This window comes from Tachysurus vachellii, chromosome 1 (assembly GCF_030014155.1).
Source record: "Tachysurus vachellii isolate PV-2020 chromosome 1, HZAU_Pvac_v1, whole genome shotgun sequence".
Lineage (NCBI taxonomy): Eukaryota > Metazoa > Chordata > Actinopteri > Siluriformes > Bagridae > Tachysurus > Tachysurus vachellii.
Window position 1 is genome coordinate 31378488 of NC_083460.1, and position 16250 is coordinate 31394737.

General features: G+C 40.9%; 1 protein-coding gene across 5 annotated transcripts in view; it reads right to left on the bottom strand.

The window, feature by feature from the left end:
* Nucleotides 1–16250, bottom strand: part of arhgef18b (rho/rac guanine nucleotide exchange factor (GEF) 18b) — a 54323-nt gene that overhangs the window by 7011 nt on the left and 31062 nt on the right. For all 5 annotated transcript variants that reach the window (XM_060883241.1, XM_060883224.1, XM_060883233.1 and 2 more), the window contains 13 exons: nt 14898–15148; nt 13626–13751; nt 13201–13318; nt 12557–12811; nt 11605–11681; nt 11000–11178; nt 10332–10405; nt 9593–9778; nt 8918–9055; nt 8253–8368; nt 7934–7990; nt 7492–7539; nt 6490–6951 (listed from right to left, as the gene is read on the bottom strand). In XM_060883241.1, coding sequence (XP_060739224.1) covers nt 6490–6951; nt 7492–7539; nt 7934–7990; nt 8253–8368; nt 8918–9055; nt 9593–9778; nt 10332–10405; nt 11000–11178; nt 11605–11681; nt 12557–12811; nt 13201–13318; nt 13626–13751; nt 14898–15148 — 2087 coding nt within the window. The remainder of the gene's footprint in view (nt 1–6489; nt 6952–7491; nt 7540–7933; nt 7991–8252; nt 8369–8917; nt 9056–9592; nt 9779–10331; nt 10406–10999; nt 11179–11604; nt 11682–12556; nt 12812–13200; nt 13319–13625; nt 13752–14897; nt 15149–16250) is intronic.

The following is a 16250-nucleotide window of genomic DNA, read 5'->3' on the forward strand; positions in this document are numbered from 1 at the left end:
CTGTGAAGTGAGACATGCCCAGTTCCTTTCAGCAGCATTTACACTTTTTCATTGATGCAGTTCACAGGTGCTCAATTTTAATGATCATGCTCAGTGTTACTGCGCTGTGCATCATAAATCCTAAATAATAGAAAACTCGAGCACAAGGATGACGTTTCATTGCTTGCAGCAACACATATGAACAGGATTACGTAAAATATTCCTTAACATCCATGAATAATTAATACCAAGCCAAAAAAAATAAATAATAATAATAATAGCAGCTATTTATTCATTTTCTACCGTTTATTCGAACTACCTCGGGTCACGGGGAGCCTGTGCCTATCTCAGGCGTCATTGGGCATCAAGGCAGGATACACCCTGGACGGAGTGCCAACCCATCGCAGGGCACACACACACACACACTCTCATTCACTCACGCAATCACACACTAGGGACAATTTTCCAGAGATGCCAATCAACCTACCATGCATGTCTTTGGACCGGGGGAGGAAACCGGAGTACCCGGAGGAAACCCCCGAGGCACGGGGAGAACATGCAAACTCCACACACACAAGGCGGAGGCGGGAATCAAACCCCGACCCTGGAGAAATCTTATTTCTCATTGCTTATTTTGCCCAAATCCATTATCATCAGCCTTGCCCTGACTTCACAGACATCCTGTTGCAGGTGCAGGACTCAGACCTCTGTATGCCGATGAACAGGACATATAATAATCTTTCTATTTCTCTGTAGAGGCAGATGTTCCCAGCTGTGATGGCTGCATCACTGTGACCAAATCTCCTTTATTATCTAACGAAAGCAGAAAAATGCTTTAAAGTTTGAACGCCCTGCGATCTGCCTCAGGGGCGAGACTGCTATTGCAGAGCACATCAAGCTTTAACAACACTCCTGTCTGTCTTCAAACAGATGCTCCATTGTTTCCTCTCTCTCCCTCCCTCTCTCACAAAGTGTCGTTTTGTGCATATGGGGAAAAACGACAGGATGAAGGAAAAGGGGAGGAAAAAAAACATTTGACTGACATCACCCAAACAATTAAAGCTGGCTGTGGACCAGTAACGAGAGGTTTCTGGCAAGCAAATTACACGCTGTGGCTCCTCCAGTGCTCACACTTTACCGAATTCCTTCTACAAACATATTTCAGGCCCTCTGGCCACAAACAGCGGAGTTCCCTTTGAACAGCTAGCGCTTAAATCCTAGTGATAAATACCTACCTTAGAAGTTTTCCCCTCTTGCACAGAAACCAGGACTCAACATGAGCATAACAGATTCCTTGGAAACAAAATAACAGGATTTTTTGAGGCTGAGATGTGTGCTGTGTATAAACACATTCGGGAAAATTAAACTACAGTGGAGAGGCAATAATAATACAGAATCATAAAGAATCGTACAATCATGACTCCAGTACTGGAATGAAAACATTTACGTTGGGAGTATAAACACAGATGTGTTTATATGAGAGGTGGAAGGTAGTAATTAGATCATGCTATTAAAAAGGCAGAAACGATTCATTATGATATGATTTACAGTTTTTCAGTGAGATACAATATGCCTCACTATTAACACTGTTAGTGTGAGAGACCTCACCTAACTTCACTGGGAACAATATGTGGATGCACATTTACTGGGAAGCTGATGCCACATCCTCTTCTCGTGTACTAACAGCAGAAAATCCATTATCTACATCAATGCAGCTTAAACTGATATAAAAGTCATGCCTCCATGACAAGCACACAGACCTCCTTCAATGTGAGAGGCAGATACAGTGCCCACGCCTCCTTCAGCGTCAGTGGCAGGTACCGTGGCCACACCTCCTTCAATGTGAGTGACGGGGCAGTGGCCACGCCTCTTTCAATGTGAGTGACAGGGGCAGTGGCCACACCTCCTTCAATGTGAGTGACAGGGCAGTGGCCACGCCTCCTTCAATGTGAGTGGCAGGTACAGTGGCCACGCCTCCGTCAATGTGAGTGGCAGGTACAGAGGCCACGCCTCCTTCAATGTGAGTGGCAGGTACAGTGAACACGGCTCCTTCAATGTGAGTGGCAGGTACAGTGGTCACGCCTCCTTCAATGTGAGTGGCAGGTACAGTGGTCACGCCTCCTCCCATGTGAGTGGCAGGCACAGTGGCCACGCCTCCTTCACTGTGAGTGGCAGGTACAGTGGCCACGCCTCAGTCAATGTGAGTGGCAGGTACAGAGGCCACGCCTCCTTCTGTAGGACTTATGTCCTATGTTTATGTTCTGTAAAGCTGCTTTGAGACAATGTCCATTGTAAAAAGCGCTATACAAATAAACTTGAATTGAATTGAATTATGTACTTTATAATATTTAAATGCACATGTTGATCACAACTACATTTTTGATGCTCAGATGCCATACCATCACTAGTACTGAGGCATACAGGACACGCCAACCAGCAACAGAACTGGTGCTCAGAGGAACCATCTCCAATTGGATGACCAGCACAGTGACCACACCCACCTTTAATAAAACTGAAATACACACATGACCGTTTCCACTGGTACTGACATGCCTCCTGCACTGAGACCACAACTCCTTGGCACATCATCTTCATATCCGTGATCACCCAAGTTAACTATTTCACTAATGTTCACTAATGAGGTGAAGGCCAAGAAAACTAATAAAGAACACATTCAGGAGCAAAGACAAATAAAACACATCACTGATAGTTAAAAATGTGAGAGCTTCTCATTAAATCTCACAGCTACTGTGCAGCATGAACATGTGTAAAACTCTCAACTGCATCCCCAATTGAACAAAGATAACCTTTATCATAAATCCTCATTTCCTAAATACACAATGCCTTTCGCAATTCGTTCGGTTGGACTGTAAATCCCTTAAGCATGAAACATAATATACACTCACACAGACACAGACAGGAGATTTAAACTGACGCTTGATAAGGTGTGAACATGCCCGGACAAGCCCACACTGGCTCGCTCACTTGATCTCTGTCCTTCTTTCTCTCACACACACACACACACAAACACACACACACATACAAACAGGCCTCGTTCAGGGGCCAAGCAGTGGCAGCTTTGTGGCCTTGGGATTCAAACTCACAACCTTCTGATTAGTAGTCCAACACCTTAACCACTGAGCTTCCACTTCCCTACTGTTTACAGTGGCTATAAAGTAAGTAAGGAACAGGAAATGGCTCGTTTTGTAGACATCCCAGAATACGAATTCTGAGGGATTTCTTACAAATAAAAAGTCTCTCATTTCATTCTTTAATAAATACAAAAAATGTAATTATTTTACTGAGAAATAAACACTTAGAGATGTGCTGCTAGTGGAAAAGAATATGAGTCTATCGCTAATTATTTTCCTATAACAGCATGACATGTAATGTTTGATTCCTTACTTATTGAGATCATTCTTTGTGTTCAGACCAAAGCTAACCCAGGAGAGCGAGTTTATTTTCAGCCTTGACCACATCTGAGTCATTAAACCCCCCAGTGTTCAACATCACCAACACACTTCATTTCATTTCTGATCACCAACGATTAGATAATCATCTGTCTGACACCTCCAGTCTGGCATTAATTCACTTAACCACACACAGATAATCAGCTGAACAAATTCTGCATGAGACACGGCAGATTAGAATCTGTTAGGCGCATAATATCAGTGTCTTAACGTAGTAGAGCTATAAACTGGTAGATACACACACTCCTCATCACTAATTATACAGACACAGCCTCTGACTGGTCAGATGGTGGTGGTACGTTGTCGCAGGTTTATATGAACGTACTCATTCTAATTCATCATCAGTAGTAACAGCTCCATTCACATCAACTTGTACAGATGACACTTAACTGCATAAATCTTTCTAAAGAACTAAATTTAAAAAAGGTAAAGGTGAGGTTTCTAGATGATGTTTAACATTTATGGAAGGAGTCTCCAGTGTCAGAGCTCAGCTAGGATTTATTATTATTTTGATGCATCAATTTCAAGAGAACAAAAACTGGCTGACGAAGGAGAGGAACGATGCAACCCTCATTCCTTAATTCTGTAGTTTCACAGAAATAAAACACTTCAGGATTGGCAGTAATGGGAAAATATTTCATTTCAGGGTGCCAACAGAAACTCTGCGTCATGACACCATGCTTGTCACCACACCGATTATTTCCCTAGAACAGTAAAAGACTTTATAAGATTTTAGTCTTCACACTTTGGCGCTTCAAATGATGGATGAATGATTAGTCAAAGCTTTTAAAATCGAGTGCACCCTCCTGACAGACAACTGTTGTTTCCTGCCTTCATGTGCAAACACATTTACACACATTTGCTGAAAAGAAGAGAGAAACAGAAAACAGAACCGGAGGTGTGTGACAAAAGGCTTAGATCAGATTAAATATTCATCCCCTCACACACACACAACATACAGTCATAAAACACTGCAACTCATAAATCTCAGTGTACCATCACACACACACACAGTGTGTTATCTCAGCTTGGCAGTGCTACGACGCACTACACAATAAGCGGCTTTGTGTTGTACTGTGTGATCTGTTTACACAGAGACAGGTCGAGCGGCTCAGCTGATAGTCGTTAGAAGGTGATTTCAGTTCAGAAGCAATTCGTTCCCACTCTCAGGGGGGGCAGGAAACGGAGGAGTGTTTCAGTGCCACAGTGGTCTATTGTTCAGGTCGAGGTCTATGCTTACAGTACAGCAGACGAAACGGGTGAGAAAATAAAACCGAGCAGAAAGGAGAGTAAGGCTGTTTTCACGTGTGCAGTACTTAGTGTGTTCAAACAGAACCCTGGTGTGTTCTCCTCCTCGGTGTAGATCCATGAGCGTCTGATCACGGCGTTCTCCGACTGCTTTCAAGTGACACAGATTTCTTCGAGAAAACGAGTTTATTTCAAATCGTCTCACCTGCAGGAAGAGCTATGGGTTGGAGTATTGATATTTTTTTTTAGATGTGCGCTGCTAAACTTAAGTGTATGCATTTTTATACCAGCTGTATTACTAAAATACTCCAACAATTTACTTAGCACTGACTCAGTTCCCTTCCTTCTTCATATACACAAGATGTGATGATTTGCTTCTATTGAGTTTTTTTTCCATTGAGGCTCCATTTTTTTTTATGAGAACACAGTGTTGCCACCCTAAAGAGTTCAATTCCTCATAAACACCACCAGAGTAATTTGTCCACAATCACAAAGAACATAAGTCACCTGTTTCTAGTTCTTATTTGCAGCTAGAAACAGTCATGTTACCTCATCACCTGTTACCTTATCAGTGTTTTCTCTCTCTTGAGGTCAATAAAAAAAGAGAAATTTAAAAAAAAAAAAAATCAGATTTTTTGGGAAAAAGCATCTTTATCTCTGACTGTTACAAAGCGAAAACACTGGAGACTCGTTAAACCAATAACCATTTCCGTGTAGCCTACAGTCCCCTGTGTTACTATAGAAACACATTAACACCTCCTAACCGTTCAGACTGGAGACTCGACTCAGTATAGCTTTGTCTGCTCACTCGTTCCACACTGTATGTGTTAAAGTCCTCGAAAAGCTGCACAATGTAACATCTTGGAGCTGTAAATACAGTTATGTCGTTAGAGCAAACAGCAGAGTAATTAAGGCTACACTGCACGCACCGTTTCCATGACTACAGCTTGATACACACATGAGCAAGTTTTATTACCTTACCGCTGTACATAGTAAACGTTTCAACACGCAGCAATAAACTAGAGTTGTGCGAGGTGGAGAAGAAGACAATCCCTTCTTTGAACAGCTTGCACATTTTACGGGCTGTCAGAAAGATGGACTGTACAAAATATATACACTATATATTCCCAATACTTCTAAGATGCTCTTGTATAACCTGCCAGGTTTTTGCAAACTTAAATTTTCCTTTTGCATGGATGTGTCCTTAGCCATGTGGTGTATTTCAAGCCAAACTGAGTGTTTTTATTCAACACAAAAAAGAGTGGGATGTTCAAGTGAATTTCATAACTTCAATAAATTGAATCTTCTTGCTTGATGTAGGTTAAGAGTTTAGAATAAAAGCATTGGCTTTTTTTTTGATACAACATGTTCATTTTCTATCATGTATTACTTTACTTAACCATCTAAATATGTGTTATGCAGCTGGATCCTAAATTTATGTTTCTTCTTTCTATCAGGTATCTTGTGCACTACACAGGCCTTAACTCCATTATATTACACTCTCTAAAGGAAGCTCATATATTGTGATGAAGTATCAAGCTACAGATAAGCAACAGTTTAAACTTTATGTCACTGTGGAGGATCTGTTCGAATTCTTTTTGGCCCAAAAAAGTTGAGCACGTTCTGACTCGGCACTGCAAAGGCTTGCTTACAAAAGAAAGATATTTTCCAGCTCCAACGGTTTATAAACAAACTGAAATTCTAAACCTAATCAGAATCTACTATCTTTTTTTAAAGAATCAATAAAATGAGAAGAACTGTTGGGCCAATGACCAAGACCTTCTACACTCACCTGCACTGTGTCAGCACTGTATGTTGTTGGTGTGATGACTGACGTATTGCGTTTATTCATTTTTCTTTGCTGTTCGAGCTTTTCTCTGTCCTTCTCCACAGCTCGTGTGGATTCTCGTAATCTCTCTAGGTCCTGCTGGTATTTCTGCCTCTGGATCTCCAGCTCCTTTTTCTCCTGAGCAAGTCTCTCCTCCAGCTTCCTGCACATGTCCTCTCTCTCCTGCAGCCGAAGCTGCTCAGCCTCGTTCTGTTTCAGCTGTCTTGCTCGCTCGCGCTCCCAGCGCTCTTGCTCCTGCTGCTGCTGCGCCTGGACCCGCTGGAAGTGAGCCATCTCCTCACGGTGCTTCTCCAGATTCCTCTGTTTCTCCTGCTCCAGGAGCACATCCGTGCCCCGCTGCCGCTCTGCAGAGAACAGAGATGCTCGCTGCAGCTCAATCACGCTGTCCTGCTGAGAGACGATTGCCTGCAAACCAGAAGACAGAAAAAAAACCAGATCGGTTAAACAGAAGGACCTCATGGATGATCTTTAATTTTTACTTTTGCTTCTTAATGTCTCCTCTGGTTAAGAACCCAAAGTCCAAATCAGAGAGAAACAAAAGCTTTTGGCTTGTTTGCATTTCAGCAGCTCAGGTCTGCAAACCCATAACACACCACATGTTTTATTTGCTTCCTGCAGTCGAGTCGAAGCTGAATCGCTTTATCAAACGCTAATGTTTTTTTTAAATTGCAGTTATGTTCACTTATAAGTGGACGGAGTTATTAAGACGATCTCGGACATGAGCCTGGCTGCTGTGTTCTCACCTGCATAAACAACTGCCCCACAGGGGAGAACTACAGGGTTCAACTAAAACACAATAAACCCTGCTGAACTCAAATCATGCCTTAGTGAAGGTTTACAGCCTGATGCTTTTCTAAACCTTCCCTGACACATAGGTATAATTCTCTTGTTTAACTGTCCTGATAAATTAGGGATAAATGAAGACATTACATTACATTACATTACCTGTAGACTGTAGAGCTGCTGGGAAAGCCGCAGAACCCGGCCCGAGAACTGCAAAAACAGGAAAAGAGAAACAATGAGAATTACCATGAGTGACTTAATAAAATAAATCACTGTCATAGTGTCAGTGGAAAATAATCAATGATTGATTGGTGTGATTACAGCAGAGTTACCCTTGATTTGTCCTAAAACAGCACATCCGGAAGTGTTTCATTCCTCTTAGAACACAGCAATTTCTCAACCACTACCATTTTTATTATTTAATGAACCGGCCACATTTTTATCCAGTTATGTTTAACACAGCCTGTAGGTCTCGGTCACAGAAAAAGAGACGTGATCTCGGACTGTCAGTCTCATAGAAGGAAGAGTAGCCATGTTGGAAAACATGTATGTAGTAGGTGTAGAACGAGCTGAGTACTCTCAGAGCTCTGAGGAAGTTTCTCACCTCTGTGTTTGAAAATCTGGAGCAGATCATATTCCAGCTGGGTAAAGTCATGTTATCCTGAGAGAGAGAGAGAGAGAAAGAGAGAGGGGGGGAGAGAAAGAAAGAGAGAGAAAGAGAGAGAGAGAGGAGATCTCATTACATAACTGAGTTAAGCAAAACAGTCATGTGTCAGTGAAGTGAAGCATGATGTTGAAGTGCATGAAGAGAAACGCAGCAAAGTGACTCATGTTCTTGTATCGTTTAGGGGAATTCAGAAAGATGAACACTAAGTGTGTGTGTTCGTGTGTGTGTGTGTGCGCGCGTGCGTGTGTTCTCTCACAGTCTCTTCCCGTCCATGACTTGCAGCCATTTCTTTAAGCTGAGGGTCTGAACTGGCTCTCTGACTCCTATCTCTGGTCTTTCCTGCTCCACCTGAGTGTTTCTTCATGCTGCCTTCTGTACAACAGACACACAGACACACACACACACACACACACACACACACACACACATTTACATGCTATAAAAGATGAATAATAATAAAAAGCTGTTATAACATGTATATCATGCATGCTGCAAAAAATGGCATCACATTAAAAGAGCCAATATAACATTCAAGATGATGGAGTGACTTCGAACAGATGTTAAGTTGTTATTACAGATAGATTAGTGAACTGTTATAACATGGCAGATATATAAAGGAGATGTTATTACAGAAGTATAATGCAAATAAGCCATTATAACAGATGTGTGATGATACAAGTCATTAATCATGATGAGAGACTGATAAATGATGACGTTACAGAGGCGTTGTACGGTCACAAGTCATTACGTTTCTATAATGGCTGAAAGACCCAAGTATGTTTTGCATGTTATAACAGCACACGAAGCTGAAATAACTGAGCACTCTGTAGTGTACACTTCTGCAGGGATTAAGATGTAGGTATTGAATCTCAGGTATTGTAAGTACAGAAAATTAGGAGAATGAGGTGTAAGAGTTCGTACGTTTCTGCAGTACACTGATTGTGCTGTCGTAGCCCCCAAATGTTCCCACTCTCCTGGGCAGCGAGTTGGAACTCTGATTCTCTTGTGTGTGTGAAAACACTTTCACACTGGACACCACAATGTTCTGCAGGTTCTCCACTAGAGTTAAGAGACACAGAAAGAAAGAAAGAGTCTTGCTCAACACGGTGTCAGATATGTTCACTCACACGCGCTCACACACACACACGCGCGCTCACACACACACACACACGCGCGCTCAGACACACACACACGAGCGCTCACACACACACACACGCGCGCGCTCACACACACACACACGCGCGCGCGCTCACACACACACACGCGCGCGCGCTCACACACACGCGCGCGCGCTCACACACGCGCGCGCGCTCACACACGCGCGCGCGCTCACACACGCACGCGCGCTCACACACGCACGCGCGCTCACACACGCACGCGCGCTCACACACACGCGCGCGCTCACACACACACGCGCGCTCACACACACACGCGCGCTCACACACACACGCGCGCTCACACACACACGCGCGCTCACACACACACTTTACTGTTTAATAAACAAATTTCCAACAAGTGGCCATGAGAGAGTTTCAGTGCAGTCTATGTGCCCAGCACTGAGAAGTGATAACAGCTGAGGTGTGGTGCAGAAGTTACCCTCTGTTATGGCTCCTTTGAGCAATTGCTCCCCCTGCTGGAGTTCTGATGTGTCGCCCCGCAGCAGAAGATGACGGCGAGTTCCTGCGTCCTCTGAAACTCCCACACACTCGGCCAGATCGGCAAACAACCGCAGCTTGTCTGTGAGAGCCTGCCTTATCTGAGCATCCTTCATCGTCAGATGTTCTGTGAGGAGGAATGTTATTATCATCATCATCATCATCTTTTCCTTTTAGACAGCTGCTGAAATTCTGACCCCTTCCAGCAATGGCCAATTATAAGTTCATATAAATGCAAGTGAAGTAGGTTTTATCTTTTAGATTTAGGGACTGCTTTTCTTTCATTCTTTATGATTTAGATAATTATTTGCATAGGCTAAATGTCTGTCATGATTCACACTTTCAACTAATAAAATACTTGGCGAAAAATTAAAAAAATTATTTTTGTTCAAAATAAAGATGGTTTTTAACTGAGCAGTGGAGGCTTTTCCCTTATGGAACGTAGGGATGGTATGAAATTCCAACATGCCGATGCTGATTATCTAATCAACTAATCTCCTGAGCTTCCTTTTTTATTTAATATCCAGGGCCCCAAGCACAAGATGCTAGGATCACTGGGGTCCAAGGAATTAAGCACCATCCATTTCAGTTCTTCTACAAATCATAAAATGCTCACAAATTAGTTACCTAGCAACTGATTGCTCGAACCCCAAATTAACTCTACTCAAGTTATACGTTACCTTGAAATTCTCTGAAGCGTTGCTGTCTCACTCCCTCCTCTTCAGTAAAGAGTTTCTCCTCTGTGTGAGGACAGCTGCAGCACACACACACACACACACACACACAGTCAAAAAGCAACAAATCCAAGTCCACATGCTACCAAATTCATTGAGTCATGTGATATCAAAATGGCACAATAAAAAAAATTAAAAAGGCTAATGAAAAAAATATAAATACATTGAAAAGCTGAAATCAAAAATTCCAAAATATTCTGAGAAATGATTGAGAAGTTGTTTTGTTAGTTGTAATTTCCTGTGTCATAATGTCACTGCCCATACTGTTTTGTTTTCACTTTATTAACACCCATGAAACAAACTTAGATTTAATATTACAGCTAATGCTTTTTCTGTAAGACATTAAATCATAATAGGGATGTGTGTAGCCTAGTGGTTAAGGTGTTGGGCTATCCAAAGGTTGCGAGTTTGATTCCTACGTCCAACCAAGCTGCCACTGCTGGGTCCCTGAGCAAGGCCCTTAACCCTCAATTGCTCAGTTGTATAAAAAAATAAGATAAAATGTAAGTCTCTCTGGATAAGGGTGTCTGCTAAATGCTGAAATGTAAATCAAAAGAAAGAATTCACCCTACCCGCTTTTCTTTTTTCATTTAAAGTGATAACGTTGGCTGTACCTGTCGACGGCCTGGCGAATGTGTGTGATCCAGGTGTTGCGCTCCTCTTTTGAGGAGGTGTGGATCTCGTACATCTCAGGCTCGTTGGACGAGGCGCAGATGAGGAACATGGCCTTTTCCTCGTGTGCCACCTCTCTGACGATCAGCTTCTGGAGGGAAATCACTGACGGCTTCCCGTCCTGCAAACACCGCAAAAAATGTTACCCTCTGTAAAAATCCTGACTCCGGTTCACTAGTGGGTCTTAATGATGTCACATGAGTGAGTGTGGTTAAAACACTCTTCCACATATTCCAATACACATAGAAGACCCAAATGTATTATTTGTAATATGACAATTAAACAAAGAACGATTCAACTCACTTAAATCTGCTATTGATTATATCCCCAATGAATGAGCTGTTACTATAGAAACCGTATGTATTATAAACGTGTACAGTAGGAAACTGAAACGCATTCGAATTTACACTGTTATTTCTCTGTGCTTATTATTTTCCTAAAGCACTAACACTGACAAAAAAAGCGGATATTCCGTTCTATTAAATATAATATTTTCACTTAATGACTAATAGATGCTGTAGAGAATGAAATGAAAGCTTAAACGTACCACAGCAGAGAAGACATATCTCTGGTCCTTGTCTTGTAGCAGGAGCAGAACGTCTGTGAGCAGCACCGCTAAGATATCTGATGGAAAGAGAAGCGTTCAGGTTTAATCCGGTGTTGTATATGTGAGGAAAAGGATGTGAGAAACATTTCTGAGAAGTTCTCAGGGTAAAAACCAAAAGTGATCAGATGATCAACAGTATATACATATTTACACAATATATTTATATATTTTTGAGATTTCATTCATTCTACAGTGACATCACTCAGACTACATGAGACATAAAAACATTAACATAATGGATTCTGTATATGTTTCTGTATCTGTAAAGCATTAATACAGAATAAAGAAATTAAGTGTCTGTGGATGAGTAAAAGTGAATTAAAGAGAAACATTTCCCAAACTCGTACAGTAGCCTGCAAACGTTTGTACAAACGCATTCAAATCTAATGAAATGAAATGCTTCAACATGAATAACTGATGATAATAATCAGTAAACAGTAATAAACTAAACCATGTAATCATCTGGTGGCTTTAAAATACTCAATTCTCTTCAGCGCTCGGTCATATAGCTTTATAATAAAAGATCAATTTTACTGTTTTGAAAACAAAAATATTATTAAATTGATCATTTATTCTAAAGCTCTATGACCGAGTGCTGAAGAGAATTGATACTGACAGTATTTTAAAGCCACCAGATGATTACATGGTTTAGTTTATTACGGTTTACTGACATTAAATTGCTGATGGAGAAAACCAGACTTGTCATTTCTAGCAAGAATCAGTAGCTAACTATCCTGACTTACTAGTCTCTAAATTAGATTTACTATTATAAATAATGCAGATTTGGTGTAACTCTGAGGAAGAAAGACAGAAAATCTATTTATTACAGCATCTGGGTCTAGTTATTTGTCATCAGCTCACATGAGCACAGCTTCAGAACTCGTAGACGTACCCTTGAGCCTGCCAGAGGCGGCTTTCCAGTTGACCGTGCCCTCAAAAAGCAGTCTCCGTTTGCCCTGCGTCACGTCCTCCCTCCTGAAGATGCGTCCATCTTTAATCTTTCCGAACGCTTTAGGCTCCATCTTGGCAGCAATCTCTCTGAGCCGCGTCTCCTTCTCGTACAGGTTCACCAGAGAGTCCACCTGAACTATGGCACTTTTTATCAGACCCAGAGCTCGTGCCAGCTGCTTGTGTTCCTCAGAGTCGGCTGTGGAGAAAACATGGACAACATTATAACAAGTATCAGAAGGTTTTGCTGCACGTTGATAGACAGCTCAGGGGGACAGCTTGCATTTCCTGATATTTACTAATTCTAATGCACTTCTGTGTAATAACCTTTTTTTAAAATATTCAGTAATCCGGTAGAAGTGTAGCTGACTAAGCTTCTTTTTCTTTTTTTTACCTTAAAGATACCGTTAAAGAAATGTGTCTAAAATAATATAAAAACATCTCCCATCACTACAATTCAAAAGAAACCTGAAGTACGACATGTCTTTGCTTTGAGGATTTTTTTCAAGTCCAACTGTCCTTCATTATTCTCGATGCATTCTCTATGTATTTTGATGTAAATGGTACATTTTTTAAACCAGGCCAGACCTTCTGTGTATTGCAGCATGCGCTCTACGAGAACGGGGTATTTCGTGATGCGCTGTGTGACGAGCAGGATGCACTCAGGAATGCCGAGCCGTCGTACGATAGACAAGTTGTTTAGTTTCTATAAATAATAGAAATGACAGAACAGTAACACAGTGCTGAATTAAATCAGACTTGAAATTATTTGGATAAGATTATAAATCAACACTGTTTTAGCACAAGTTCCTTATTTCAAATGCAACGTGAATATAATAAGAATTATGTGGTTAAGTTATGAAAAGAGCTCTGGACCATGTCATTATAATACTGTCTACAGTCTTTACTAGTAGTCAGTTAGAATAATATAAATGTGTTTTTTAGGTTTAAATAAATAAAGCAGTTATTCACAAAAAAAGGAATGAGAGAGGAACGCCATCTTCTCCACCTACCCTTATATGGTTCTGAAATTTCTTGTTGCTCTGCAGCTGTTCTTTGTAGTAGTTGACGGCTTCGGTGTGGTGACTGCAGAACAAGCCGTAGCTTTCCTTCATCCGCTCTCCGAGTTCACCTGAAAACTGCACGAGACAAACAACGGTCTAAATGTGCATCAGAAGAACACAATCTATGGTTAACTATCGAGAAGAATGATGCTGAACTGGTAGCTCCAACCTTCTGTCAGCAGTTAACTACTTCCGCTTTGTAACTCCAGTTTAAAATAAAAGTGGAAAAGTTCTACATCATTTCTGTTTATTATTTCCCCCTTTCACAGAGTCATTCTAACGCCGTCTCTTTACTGTTAAGGTAAAAATCGAGCACTCTGAGTCAGCCAGGTATAAAGAAATAATGTAAAACAAGATGGTGTGATGAAGCAGGGTTAACTTCAGCTCTCCATATCCCTCTGATATCCCAGATATCTGCAGGAAACTATTTTCATTTATTATACAAGATGCTTTTTCAATGCTTAAAAGACACGAATGTTGAATGCTGTGAACTTCACTTGAAAGAGGTCATACTCATTATTACCAGTGACGGCTACAGACAGTCACCTCAACAGTGTTGTATAAAGTACTAGAAAGCAATACTAGAAAAAGCCTTTGGCAGAAGTGAAAGTTACCTTTTAGAATATTACTCAAGTAAAAGTATCTGATATTTACTGTACTTAAGTATCAAAAGTAATTTTCTGATATTTAATGTACTTAAGTATTTGAAGTAAAAGTAAAAAGTAAAATTTCAGTGATTTTCGGTAGGCATAAGAGCAGGGGCGGTTCTAGGATTTCATCTTTAGGGGGTTTTAGCCGTCAGTGAGAATTTAGAACAAGAAGAGTTTTATATTATATATTATATGACTACATAGTAAGCCAAAAGTTATGGTATTATTAAATGGCAAAAGTTGACACCAAAATTTTATGCATGATGTAATGATGCCAGTCTTGAATCAAATCAGTTCATGTGTGTGCGTATTCTCTACAAACAGTGTGTCCAATGAATCAATAAATGTTATTTTTATTTAGTATTGAATGGATTGTTTGCATTAATATTTTGTTTGTGCTATCAACTCTGGTAAAAAGAATAGTGAAATTTCACTGCTTTTAGTTGCCGTCTTTGCGGCTTTCCGCCGATTAACGTTATAGATAAATGCCTCCGGCTCTGACGCTGACTCTGACGCACCAGATATAAATGGTGTTTGTGATCATCCTGACTTTATCCCCGATGCAATCTACCTGCTCACTGAGGATATCTGACACGCTGTGGATGACGTAGTTGCGTTGGCTCCCCGGTTCCAGCGTTTCCTGGCGTCGCTCTCGGAGGCGGGACAGGAAATGGCCGTGTAGATCCAGCAGGATTTCCAGCTGTGGGAATAAACAGTCCAGTCTGCGCTCGTCCAGCTGCAGAGTCTCACGCAGCTCGTGCACGTACACTAGCAGCATGATCTTAAGTGTGCGCACATGGTGCATCTCTGTCTGGATCAGCTCTAAAACAAAACAAGTCACACAGAATTAATATTGTTGAATAAACACACATGCATTTTGTACCAAATATTTGAAAAGTGTAAGAAATTTGATATTGAATCTTCAGCATTGTAAAATGTTAAGAATTTGTGCAAATCTAAAATCTAATGGAACTGTAACATGCTTTTAAAAAGTTCATGAACCTTTACATCTGAAAGAGATTATTTGTTTTTATTTATAATAACTTGAATATTTAAAAACCATTAAACATTACTGATGTTTTTTAGATTACTGAATGATAGGTATGATATATGCGCACATCAATCCAGAGGATAATGAAGGTCATGTGACTAAAGCAAAGACTTTACAAAACAGCTAAATACACTCTTTATATTGGTAAGAAGTCTAATTTAAAACAAATCACCAGGGGTCTCATTTATAAAGCGCGTGTACGCACAAAACGGGGCTGGAAACGTGCGTACGCCAGTTTTCGCGCAAAGGTTGTGAGCTATAAAAAACAAACTTGACGGGAAAATGTGCGCACCTTTAAGCAAACTTTGAGACGTGCGTACGCACATTCTGGAGACACAGGGAATTGGCGACACAGATGGTGAGGTCGTGAACTGAAGTTAGATTGTAGAAAATACATGTGAGAAGAACGATTATAAGAATTAATGACATTTAATTTTCACCCCATTTCATACGTTATATCCACATTATCATGAAGATTAAATCCAACAGTGTTATTTGTGCCGATTGTTTTAGGCTATATACATCTAGTAAAATCCAAACGTAATTCAAAATGTATTAAAAATAAAATAATAATAATAATAATCAGCGCTACTCAGTCCAGGGTGTATCCTGCCTTGATGCCCAATGACGCCTGAGGATAGGCACAGGCTCCCCGTGACCCCGTGAGTTTGGATAACCGGTAGAAGATGAATGAATGAATGAATGAATGAATGAATGAATAATCAGCCCTCCCTTACAGTCACATTGTCCACAACGGGAGCGCAGGAGGAGATGGCGCGACTACATGTGATACAAAATAGCATGAAATACCCTTTTATTAGAGAACTGCAGAACACAGTGTAAAAACGAAATATTTTCCTTAATGTACATATA